A 12,255-nucleotide genomic window follows, 5' to 3' on the forward strand; every position below is an offset into this window, starting at 1 on the left:
ATTAATTATTTCTTTAACAAATTTATATACATATATTTTTAATATGTAAATTAGTATACACATGACATATTATTATATGATTCGATGGATTTGAATTAAGTATAAAGTAACATCCAATCACATAATAACACATAATTTATATACCCATTTGTATATTTAAAAACAAAGACGAGTTTACAGAAGTCATATGTAGGATGGGTAATGTGGACATGTAGAGCTGTGAGAAACTAGGGATAAAATTAAAGTGGAATGACAATGTTTATTTGTTGTCATTAAAAAACATATGATTCGAAACTTTAAATGACTATCATTTGCGTTGTCTTGGAAAAGTTATAAGAATTGGATCATGGAAAAGAGACGACCAAGGAGAGTTTCACAGCCATGCATTGCCACCCAATTTTATATTTTTAGGCTTCTGCTATGCAATCAAAAGATTTTATTCGGAGTCAATTCATGAAAGTTGTTATAGTGGATAGAGTCTTTGTGACCGGTAATACCTAACAACACCGACCTATATGAATATGAAATGATCTCGAGTTTAAAGGACTAATAAATTTTAAAAGTTACATCAAAGTAATTAAAAACACAACTTCTACTAATATATCAAAATTCTATAATTACGAGTTTACTTTTTTAAAATTCAATAATAAATGGATGAAAAAGCATTAATTCCTTTTTGCTTTTTGAAAATCACTATTTTTTTATTATTTTTTATTATTGTAGTGTATTCCATCCTCTATAAATAAAAGATAATTCTATAACACGGGTGAGAGCGGAAAATTATAATATCGAAACATTGTAGACATGGACACATATCAAATTACCAAAGCATGGAAAAATCACTTATTTCATCTTATTAAAATGTATATACACAATATTGTTTAAATCCAAAATAGACACGTGTCTTTGATTACATGTTAATATATGGTTTGACCAAATTAAAGCTCAGAAGTACAATTTTTTTTTTGGATCGAAATCAACCACATCGAACAAAAGAAACCTCTAATCTAGTAATTTATCTCATAATTATTGAATCAAATAAGCTAAGAGTTTGATTTTTTGATATGTCACTAAAAATACAACATTGCTCAAATAACACATACAAAAATGAAAGAGCTGGTAATAAAACTTTGATGCATAGTAAAAATGGATCCAATACTTGTTTGAAAGACATTTGGGCACTTTCAGAAATGTGAAAACAAAAATGTTCTCACTCCCTTTACACCAACAAAAATGTAAGGGACAAGCCAGACAGACCCTAAAATGGATTTGTAAAGGCTAGTGGGAAAGTAAGCAAGATCAATTGATTCCATTCCAGATAGAGCTTTCAAAAACCAAAGGCATAATAACTATCGAATTGACAGCACAAATAAGCAAGACATGCAACTACAACCCAATTCAACCAATTATAATACCATTAAAAAAAAAAGAATGATCTACTTTCTTTAAAGCTTTTTGCTTATAGCAAGTTAATAGATTCCTCTTCAAATGCCACCGGCAAAAATAAATAAATAAAACGAATCCAGCTAAGATTATTCTTTTTCCAGGGAAATTTTTCCAGGGAAAATTTTACCAGGGAAATTTTTCCCAGTTAATATTGTAATTAAAAATTTTGGAAGATTAATTGCTGCAAAAATTCATGATTACATGGAATATATTTAGACCAATAAACGAATCCATGAAAAGAAAGAATCAATAGTGAAAGAATAAAAATGACACTTTGCTTAGCCTGAATCTCTACTTTACTTTTAAATTGCATTCTGCTGGCAGCTCTGCTTTAATATCTTCAGTTTTTGACCTCGCAAACCATTCCAAAATGCCGTGGCATTTACCACCTTCTTACCAGGAAGCTGAACTTCCAATACCTGATTATAATACCGAAAATTAATATGCTTTCTATTCCCAAAATCGTCTGATTGTACTAAACAGAACAAAAGAAACATTATGCATATGGAGATCAACATTAGCTGTATGAAATAACTATTAACATTTTACAGTAGTTCAACTATTTAAGGTACTTAATTTATAGAATGAGTCTGGTCTGTGATGTTTTAGACCACATCGGAAACATAAACCTTAAAACAATAAAACAGTGAAGGCAACAGTTAGAACATGTATCATACCCCAACAATGCATTTATGGCAAAATTAGATAGTTACTAGAAATGGCATGACATGCACCTCGAGAGATGTGCACCCTCCACATGGAATGACCAGCACACCCTTTCTGAAAGTGATGCTATCTACTTCTTTGGCCTTAAAATTGCTATGAGCACAGACTCTTGTAGTGATAATCTTGAGTTCTATGATATTTTGCTCACTGTTTCTGTCATCAACAACTGCTACTTTTGCTCGGGTTCCTGGCCATCCTGCAAATGCACGAACCTAGAAAGGCTGTGTCATAACGAAATATCAACTATGGAGAAAAAAGGGTGAGAGTTTACCTTATTATGAAGGATTGAAGCTTCTTGATCAAAGGATAGCCACGACTCTTCAGATGTTATCTACATGAACCAGTAAGAACTACAGTTTGAGCAACTTCACCAATTATATATCATTGAACATACTATACTAGGCCAACTCAACATTCTGCAGCAAGCCAAAACAGTTACGTAGATGACTGAGGGTAATACTTCATGTGAAAATTCATTCCCTGATAAAATTTCCTCCCCACCTTGTTACTAGGAAAACAACAACAGTTGAGTAAGATTTGCAGCCAAGTACCATATTATATTATTCCATCTCATCTTCCAACATCAGCAGGTGAACACCAAAAAGAGGAAACCCCTATATCAAAATATATATCCAAAGAAGAAAAACATTTCCTAACTAGGAAATACTCATAAAAAACGAATTGAACATGATATGTGATAAAAACACCATTTTATCACATGATTTGATTAAGTTAACACAGTGATATTCATTCAATACCATAAATTTATACTTGTTTTATTATTATTATTTTATGATATAAAATTTTAGGGTTACAATGCTCCTTCAAAATTTATTTGAAAAGTTTAAGCTAAATTTGCCATGCCAAACATGGTCAAGAAGGAATGCAAGGAGGTTGCATGTCACTGATTAAATTGCAGGGGAGGGTCAAAGATTAGTTGGTGAACCACAAAGGACTATCTCAATATAGCTCTAACAGAAAGCTAAGTGAACTAAAATTTTCTTTGATTAAAATTTTATGAAGAATACATGCATAGTACTCCAGAAGAGCCATAATTCAAGAAATACAGGGTCAATATTCTAAAATAATACAACATGAGAACAAGGTATCTTCAGCAGAGGACAACACATCAAAATAGAACATGAGATGTAGACTTTGAAAGTTGATGACTTGAAAAGTACACTGCTTTACTATCTCATGGCTCAGCACAGTCTAGAACAATATTGCCTTAAAGTAAAAATAGCTCATCAAACCCTCACAAGAGAATACATTTTGGAAAAACTGACAGTAGTGTTTAATCAGTACTGATGATGCATCATACATTTGAAAAATCTGCCTTACAGCTGAACAAATCATAAAGGAATACCTTTGGTGCCAAGGTGGCTTTAGAATCATCTTGGGCCTGTGCTTTCAGCTTTGCTGAGCCGTCCAATATATGGGGAAGTTCACGAATCAGAAGTTTGGATCCTGCATGGATGAAAAGGATAAACAAATTTAGTGGAACTAAATAACATATTATGTTGGAATATGATAGAGCCCCAGCTTGGAAATTGTATAAGAGAAGACATGGTCCCAACAACAGCAAAATGGGGCAGCAAAGAAATATAATCAAGGGAGGGATTTTGGGAGATTATAATGATGGAGAAATGCCATGTGAACCTATGGGATGAGTGAAGGGGTAAAGTTAGCAACAAGAAGAACATATGGGGAAAAATAGGGAAAGGGAAGACAAGGAAAAAATATATGAAGGAATTGAGCAGCCGCTAGCTGATAGGGAGATTCCAGCTCCTCAAACTGCTGGATTTCAATAGTTGATTAGGTTTTGCTTTTTGAAGTTAAATGTCTAGTCAAATTGCAGACGTTAGTGTTTTGGAAACACAAATTTCTTCTCATTGGAGTTGCTTCTATAACTGGTTTTGTGTTGTGAATTGAAGTTATGTGTGTGGGTTGTTACACTGATTGTGTGTGTGAGAATTTGGTTTTTGTTTGAAGGTTCAGGTGTTTATCAAAGTGGAATTAGAGCTCCTATTGGGATCCATATGATAATGTAGAATAGAGTTGAGGGTGTGGAGAACAAAGTGTCTGAGGTGTAAAAAAACATTAGCAAGTTATTGAAGAATGTTACATGTATTGCAATTAAGTTGGAATTGCTCACGGGAAGTGTCAAGTCTTTACATGACTCTGTCAATGACCTTTTGAATCATATAGATGGTCGAGAAAAAGGTTCACAAGGGAAAAACTCAAATGAGCTGGAGCAATCTACCTTGGCAATGTCATAGAGTGCAGGAGAGTATACGGAGACTGTAGTTCCAAGGGTAGGGGAGTAAGTTGTGACTTTGCCACCAGCCAACAATCAAAAAGAAGTCAAGGGCAATGACTAGAATTATTGTTGTTCAGCAGAGAGGACCCTTGCGGATAATTACTAAGGGTACAGTGTTACTTCTACGTAAATGGCGTTGTTGAGTTGGAAAACAGGGAGAGATTCTAGGAGATTTAATGATAAGCAAACGCCACATGGACCCCTGGGATGAGTGAAGGGGTAAAATTAGTTAGAGGAAGGACATATAAGGGGAAAATAGAGAAAAGGAAGACAATGAAAAAAATATAGAAAGGAATTGAGCAACTCTTCCCAACTCCTCAAACTACCAAATTTTGATAGTTGATTAGGTTTTTTTTTTCATTGAAGTCTCTGAAGTGAAATTGTAGACGGTGGTGTTCTAGAAATACAAATTTTTTCCCACTGAGTTGCTTCAAAAATTGGTTATGTGTTGTGAATTGAAGTTGCGTGTGTGGGTTGTTCCATTGATTGTGTATGTGATTTGGTTTGTGCTGTTGAATTTTTGAAATTGTAATTGAAAAAAAAAAATTAAAGGGCATATAATGTAACAAGTGTTCATTTCAACAATTGGGAATCAAAACATGTTAAAGCCTATAATAAACAAAGATGTTGATCCACACTCTAGGTTAAATAAAGATGTTGATCCATACTCCAAGTTTAAAGGGCTTAATATTTTTAACATGGTATCAGTGCTCATTGATCCACGACTTGTTTGAGCATGATAGGCTGAGTTGAAAGAAGTAATGCCCTAGGGTAAAAACCTAGGTGGACCTATGGGGCTAGCCAAGAGGAGCTAGTTCTTATTTCAAGTTGAAACAAGAAGAGTCACACACAAGTTTAGATGGGACACCTATGTATGGCAAGTGTCAACCGATAGCCTAGTTGCATTTGAGAGGGAGTGTTGAAATATATGTCCTATATTGGGAAGAAAAAGTAAAAAAATGCAAAGATATCTAATGTAATGAGTTTTAAAGTTAAATGGGTTTAAATTATTTTAACAATTAGAACCCAAGACATGTTAAATCCTATAATTACTAATGATGTTGATCCATACTTTAAAGGGCGCAAGATTTCTAACATATTATATTCAGCAATATGATTCCATGACATGGATCAAACACAATAATGCTTAAACTTCGACAAATTTATGTATATTATTAGTGCATTTATCAGGAAAATTGATAAATGTCATCTAAAGATAGAAGAGCTAAAAACTATCCTACTCTTCCTACATCTCACATATATGTCAACTTTTTTTATGCATGTAAATGCACAAACAAATGCCTCGAAGTGAAATAATCTCTTCAATATATGTATAATGCCAAATCATATGACCTGCAAACACTTTTCCATTAAGATATGAACAATAAAATGAAGCTATAGTTTCTAAAATGCATAATGCTTGAGTTACTAATGTAGGGCCCACAAAAATTAAGAGAAGCACCTTCAGAAAATAATAATGCTAATAAATCCGGTGCCTGCATGCCAATTAGAGTAAAGGTCAGTCACAAATTGCTTTAGAGACCAATAATCCGTTCTCAAGAAGAAATTTTGAGTGAAATTGCAGTATATAGATTTAATTCCACTATGTATGCAAGATGCATATGCTACATTTATAAGCTTATACTGGAAAATTACCAAACATTAGACAGACCATGCATGCCATCTATGTGTCAAGCCAATGACTGCATGCTACTTATGTCTTATTTTCTGTTTGATTAATTAAACTACGAACTTAAATAATTTCTACAGGGAAGTTATCTTGATGGCAGGCTTTTATCAGTTTTTGAATATCGATGACACAATGCAACAAATATAGAGGGTCTCTTTATATTGGATAATCAATATTATGTGTGTGTACATATGCATGCAATAGAGTCAAAGAGACGATTCAAGACAGTGAACGAAGCACCAGATAAGAAACAAAAGATAATATATTACATATGAACCAGTTAAAAATAATTTTTGAATATGGTTATCATTAAGCAGCTAAGATAACTTCATAAGCTGCATGATACCCAGTAATTGGGCCAAATCAATGCAAAACATCAACCAATTGACCAAGAGCAATGGATTAACTGAAATCCACATCCAACACTTATTTAAACTGAGGCCATAATCTCAGAAAAGCATCATTTGTACCTTAATTTGATCATCAACTTCCATTCTTTCACAAGCAATGATAGGACCAGCATCAAGTGCACGCACAGTAAAAGCTAACGATACTCCTGTTTCTTTAGCTCCATCCTAATGCAAAGTTTAAATGTAATTATACAATAGGAAGATTGTACAAGAATTCATATGTAGTCGTTATAGACCAATAAAGCCACCTGCAATGCTCTTTGAACAGGAGCAGCACCACGGTACAGTGGCAGCAGACTAGGGTGTATGTTTACTGTTCCTGAGAAAATAAAACTCAAGTGTTTGAAAATTTTTAATAGCAACTATTCTGTTTAGGTACGAAGGATACTACAAAAACCTTAGACTCAAAGTAGTTTTGTTCTCTTTCAGTTAATCTCTATAATTCCTGAGTTTATTAGAAGATCGTTTTCACTAACCCAATGGTGGAATATTGAGGAATTTGCTGGGTAAAATATTCCCATATGCTGCTGTAATGCAAAGTTCGGGCTGCAAAGCTCTTAAACTGGTCAGGAACGCATCCTGCATAAAAGTAGAAAGAGAATGGTTTCTCTTAATTAAGTCACTGAATCAAGCAGCAAAGGGAAGTTCCAATGGCTATGATATAAACAAAGAAAAAGGAACATCATTCAATCTTTCCAGTTCATTAGACAAGCACCGTCACCAAAGTTTGGGTTGCTTGCATGTTGTTTAAGATAGAAGGAAAAAAAATGCAACGATTCCAGTCAAATTATTAGAAATAAAACAACAGAACAACTTTTGGTACCATCAAATTTTAGCATTAACTTAGAGGAGCAAACCTTATGCATATCTCTATTATAGATAAGAAACTGATTATTTATTCAGCTTATTCAGATGTTAAAACCAATAGCATAAACCATGAATTACCTCTCCAGCCCGTTCAGGTGTGAAAATGAGGTCAGAAGAAAAGCCTCTCTCAAGAGCAAACTCCGCTACTGGAGAAGGCAGAACCTTTCTACCTCTATATCTTCTAGATGGTGGCTGGGTAACAATAGCTGCAACCTAAACCATACCAAATCAGTAAATTCCAAGGCATTTCCTCCTGATTTCAACACCCATCGAACTCAAATAATTAACAAATGTAATGATTCCCTTTTAACCAAAATCTTTTGCTTGCATTATACACCCTATAAACTCTTTTTCAAAACATTAACACTACATATATTACTACTACAAACTTGAAAAATATCCTGAACTTTAATAAGGAGGGGAAAGTTTGATACTGACCTAAAAAGCAATAGGGTTCTATTTTGTATATCAATAGAGTAAAACATAACTCAATTAGATGGATTTTAACATTGAATTAAACAAGAAAAGAAAACAAAAGAAAAGCTCATTGCTTGAAAAAAAAAAAACAAAATGCTACTGAGAGAGGATGGTGTACCTCAAAAGAGGACGTGGGTGATGAAGAAGCGTTGAAAAGAGCGTCAAGTACAGTAGTAGAGACCTAAATCCAGGCCAGTTCATGAGAAAAACAGTGAAATGAATCATAGATATAAATTTATCAACTGTGTGAGGCGGGTACCTGAGGAGAGCCCAAGAAGACTAGAGGCTTTTTCTTGGAAGCAGAAGAAGCACGAGCTGTTGTTGCTGATGAAGATGATGCATTGAAGCAGAAGAAGCGTCTCAACATAAACGAAGAATTCATTCCTCTTCTCAGCTTCTCATCTTTGAGTTAAGCAAGTCGGCTTTCTTTAAAAGATAAAGTTTTCGATTTTTTAAAATTTTCAAAAATTTCTTCTAAATTTCTATTACCCAAAGTCAGGCCACTTTTGTTTTGTAGACACGGGGTTGGATTCGAATCAATCTTATTTAAGTTTGAGTTTACTTTTAGTTTGAATAAGTTTAATTTAAACAACTTTGAATTTGTCCTTAAAAGTTTAATATTTTTAAGTTTAGGGAGAAGGACTATTTCACCCCCAACTTTTGATGCGTTCTTAAATTACTATCCACAGCAGATGAAAATCTACTTTTCCCACCCATGAGCAAACTGTCGTCCAATTTTTCAGTTAGGGACAGGGGCAAAATCATCATTTGCTATTTAAAACCTTAAAACTTTAAAATTTTACCATTTTTCCCCTCCAAGTTTTAAAAACTAATAACTAACCCATCCTCAAAGTTTAAAAAGTTTAGATTTCACCCCTAGGGTTTGTTTCCTTCTCCGGCCACCACCGACGGCCGACGCATTCGACCGATCTCTCATCTCCGACTACAAAGGACGACGAAGGACGACCCTTCGTCGCCTAGATCTGGACGACGAAGGACGACCCTTCGTCGCCCAGATCTAGACGACGAAGTGTCATTCAGATCTGGAAGAATAGACGAAGGACGACGCTTCGTCGTCCTTCGTCGTCACGTCTGGACGACGCGACTAGCGACGAAGGACAACGAAGCGTCGTCCTTCATTATTTAGGTGGAGTGACGAAGAGAGACCTCTTCGTCGCACGATGGTGCGACGAAGAAATTTCCGTCTCTTTATCGCACCAAAAGAAGGAAGAGGCCGGTGACGACGCCGGAGACGACGTCGAGAGATGAAGTTGAAGAATGGGGGTGAAATGCTAGTTTTGAAAGTTATGGGGGGTGGCTATATTTTGAAAATTATGGAAACCCTAGGTTTGGGGGTGAAAATGTTAGTTTTCAAAGTTTAAAAACTTTAGGGAAGGTGAAAATGTTAGTTTCTAAAACCTAAGAGGGGTGAATGATAAAACTCTAAAATCAATTTTGGGAGATTAAATTGAGGGGTATTTTTGTCATTTCTTTTAATAAGGGTAAAATAGGCATTTTACCCTTATACAAACAGAAATCATCTATATTAACGGTTCATGGGTGGAAAAAGTGGATTTTCATCTGCCGTAGGTGGTAGTTTAGGAACACATCAAAAGTTGGGGGTGAAATAGTCCTTCTCCCTTAAGTTTAATTTCAAATTTTACGAATATTTCACTCGTAACACCCATGCATTTAAAAAATTTAATATAAAATGATATTATTTTAATCAATATATATTAAAACGATATTAATTTAATAATAAATTGAGCTCAAAACTCGTAACGAACTCAAATTTGAGCTAAACTCGAGCATGACTCTTTTAAAACGAATTGAGTTCGAGCTCTTTTGAAGTGAGCTCGGTTTCATATTAATTGAGTCAAGATTGAGTTTAGACAAGTTTAAGTTTGACTCAGTTCGAATCTAACCTATGAATGATATAATTATCCATGAAAGCTAAAAATATTTATTTATTTAACAATAAGTTTATTATTTTTATTCTGAAAAATTATTTTCTGATTTTTTTGAAAAGGGTTATAAATTTAATTTACCATATTTTGAGGAGTTCATATTCCACAATCACAAACTAATTCAAATTTTAATCATAAAACCAATCCAAAAAATTGTAAATGTCAATCAGAAACCCTAAACACAAATTCCAATATTAACCGAAATCAATCAAGATGAGCATAACATTTTTTTTAGCATACTTAGGTTAAAAAATAACATGATTGCATAAAATTGTAAAATCTAACAATTTTTTTTCTCATTTTATTACTAAAATTTGATTGGAAATAAGGGAAACGCATTTGACTATGAAGACACATGCTAATGTCTATGACAACAAAAAAATAAAACAAAACGACAAGAAATTCACGTTTTAAGTTTTAAAAGGTAAATGTGATTAGTTTTTTATTGAATTTTAGTTAAAGGATATATTCTCACCCAAAAATTAATGTTTTTTTAAGTTTTCACTCTTTAACTTTGAAAAACTTTTTTATTCACTTATGAACTATTAAAATTAATCGAATCTGTTAGTTTTAAATTTTTTTATCATTTTTTTCTCTAATACCCTAAAAACAAATAAATTTTTTCTTAGACCAAGTTTTAAAAAATTACATTTCCTCCTTAGGGTTTATATTTCAATATTCGACTACTCCCTCCGATGCCATCTCTAGCAGTCTCTCTCTCTTAACAATTCCACTTCCTCCAACAATCTCCTTTAACATCTCTTCTCCCTCCAACAATAGTGTGACGCTCGTTTAGGAAAATGATCACCTTCCTAAAAGAAGATGAGTCATCGGGAAAGAAGAAGACGACTCGTCTTCTTTTGAAAAGACAATTGTCTTCTCAGAAAAGCGTTGCACGACTGTTAGAAGGAGAAGAGATGTTGAGAAAGACTGCTAAAGGAAGATGAACCATCGAGAGGAAAAGACCGTTTGCAATAGTATTGGAGGGAGTGATCGGATATTGAAGAATAAACTCAAAGGGGAAAATGTTATTTTTTTAAAACTTAACCTAAAGAGAAACTTGTCAGTTTTTAAAATTTAGAGGGAAAAGAAAATAAAATTTTAGTTTAATTTTAATATTATATGTAAAATAACGATTTTGTACTTAGAATTAATAAAAGGACTTTTCAAAATTAAAATGTAAGAACTTGAGAAAATATCAATCTTTTGATAGAAATAAGTCCTTTGACCTCGAATTTTATACAAACTATTGACTAAATCTAGAATACAATTTTGAAAATGGCAGACAAACAAAGGGAACCTCAATTAATATAAAGGCACTCTTGTAATATTGTAATTTGTTGTTCATAAAGGTTTAGCTATTCAAAAGTTGAGCTTCTTCATCACCCCTCAAAATATGGTTAATTTTTCATAACCCATGTGGAAAAGCAGGTTCAATATCTTGTGATTATTTTCAATTTAACAATTGTAGACATCTTAGATCTCCAGGTACGTTCTCATTCCACAGTGACAACTAACATTGTGTGAATTCTAAATTTTTATTGGCCAAAGGACTATTTCCCACCCAAGGTTTAGTGAAAGGAACCTATTAATTTTCAAAAACTCAAATATCTATCTATCTGTTAAAATTTATTGTTAGGGTTAAAGATAAAATTGTCATTTGGCAAAAAATATTTAAAAATTTTAAAATTTACAACATTTGCCATTTAGGTTTAAAAATGTGACAATTTCCCCCTAGGTTAGTTTTAAAATATTATCTTTCTCCCATCTAGGGTTTCATCTTTTCCCCATTCAGCCACCCTGTAAACTTTTGAAAACTTCAGTGTGACCCCCTCTCCTTCAACTTCAAATTTTCCAACTAGGGTTTTAAAATTCTGACAAGTTCTCCCTCCATCTCCAATGTCATCCTTTGCCTGAGACCGAGTAGTAATCAGCCTTGCCTTCTCTCCAGTACTCAAGCGATCCTCTGGTGATGGCACCACGTTATTTCTCCTCTCTCAGGTTCGTCATGCATCTCCTCTCCACGAGAATTTCATCCAATTGATCGTCGACTTAAAGCACAATGTCGACAAAAGGAGAAGTTATCACCGACAAGGAGAGCCAAAGAGAACTTAGACGTCGTGGTTGAATCATGGCGCATCTCTTCTCAATGATTTCGTCTTCGTCGATCTGTTAATGGCATTATCGGAAGAGAGAGCACTCTAAAGAAAGAATAGAAGTGACAACAGCTCTGTTTGAAGCAAAGATTGTCATCAAAGACGAAGGAAAAACAATCATCAAAATGTTATCTACAAAGTGAAACTCAAAAAGGGGTGAAACTAAAATTTTCAAAAAACTAAGAGGTAACTATAA

The 12,255-nt window shown here is 33.8% G+C and overlaps 1 protein-coding gene across 2 annotated transcripts; it reads right to left on the reverse strand.

The window, feature by feature from the left end:
• Positions 1-1,597: 1,597 nt before the first annotated feature.
• LOC123198423 (methionyl-tRNA formyltransferase) lies at positions 1,598-8,443 on the reverse strand. 2 transcript variants are annotated; one of them, XM_044613131.1, is made up of 11 exons: positions 8,196-8,443; positions 8,055-8,117; positions 7,538-7,672; positions 7,069-7,171; positions 6,841-6,911; positions 6,653-6,757; positions 5,955-5,988; positions 3,539-3,639; positions 2,444-2,503; positions 2,124-2,384; positions 1,598-1,865 (listed from the first exon to the last, which is right to left on the reverse strand). In XM_044613131.1, exons 1-10 carry the CDS (start codon positions 8,316-8,318, stop codon positions 2,148-2,150), a joined length of 1,032 nt encoding a protein of 343 aa, XP_044469066.1. In that variant the 5' UTR covers positions 8,319-8,443; the 3' UTR covers positions 1,598-1,865; positions 2,124-2,147. The 2 variants fall into 2 exon arrangements, with proteins under 2 accessions (XP_044469066.1, XP_044469065.1); XM_044613130.1 differs by having other exon boundaries at positions 2,181-2,384; positions 8,196-8,442.
• Between the last annotated feature and the right edge of the window lie 3,812 nt (positions 8,444-12,255).

Source organism: Mangifera indica, chromosome 15 (genome assembly GCF_011075055.1).
Source record: "Mangifera indica cultivar Alphonso chromosome 15, CATAS_Mindica_2.1, whole genome shotgun sequence".
NCBI lineage: Eukaryota > Viridiplantae > Streptophyta > Magnoliopsida > Sapindales > Anacardiaceae > Mangifera > Mangifera indica.

What these genes read in the sequence shown, in the direction of transcription:
- LOC123198423 (XM_044613130.1), bottom strand. Translation starts at nt 8,318, where the DNA reads ATGAATTCTTCGTTTATGTTGAGACGCTTCTTCTGCTTCAATGCATCA. An exon ending in CTTCAATCCTTCATAATAAG is followed by an intron (nt 2,385 to 2,443) that starts GTAAACTCTCAC and finishes CAGCCTTTCTAG; the next exon opens with GTTCGTGCATTTGCAGGATG. An exon ending in GAGGGTGCACATCTCTCGAG is followed by an intron (nt 1,866 to 2,180) that starts GTGCATGTCATG and finishes TATTATAATCAG; the next exon opens with GTATTGGAAGTTCAGCTTCC.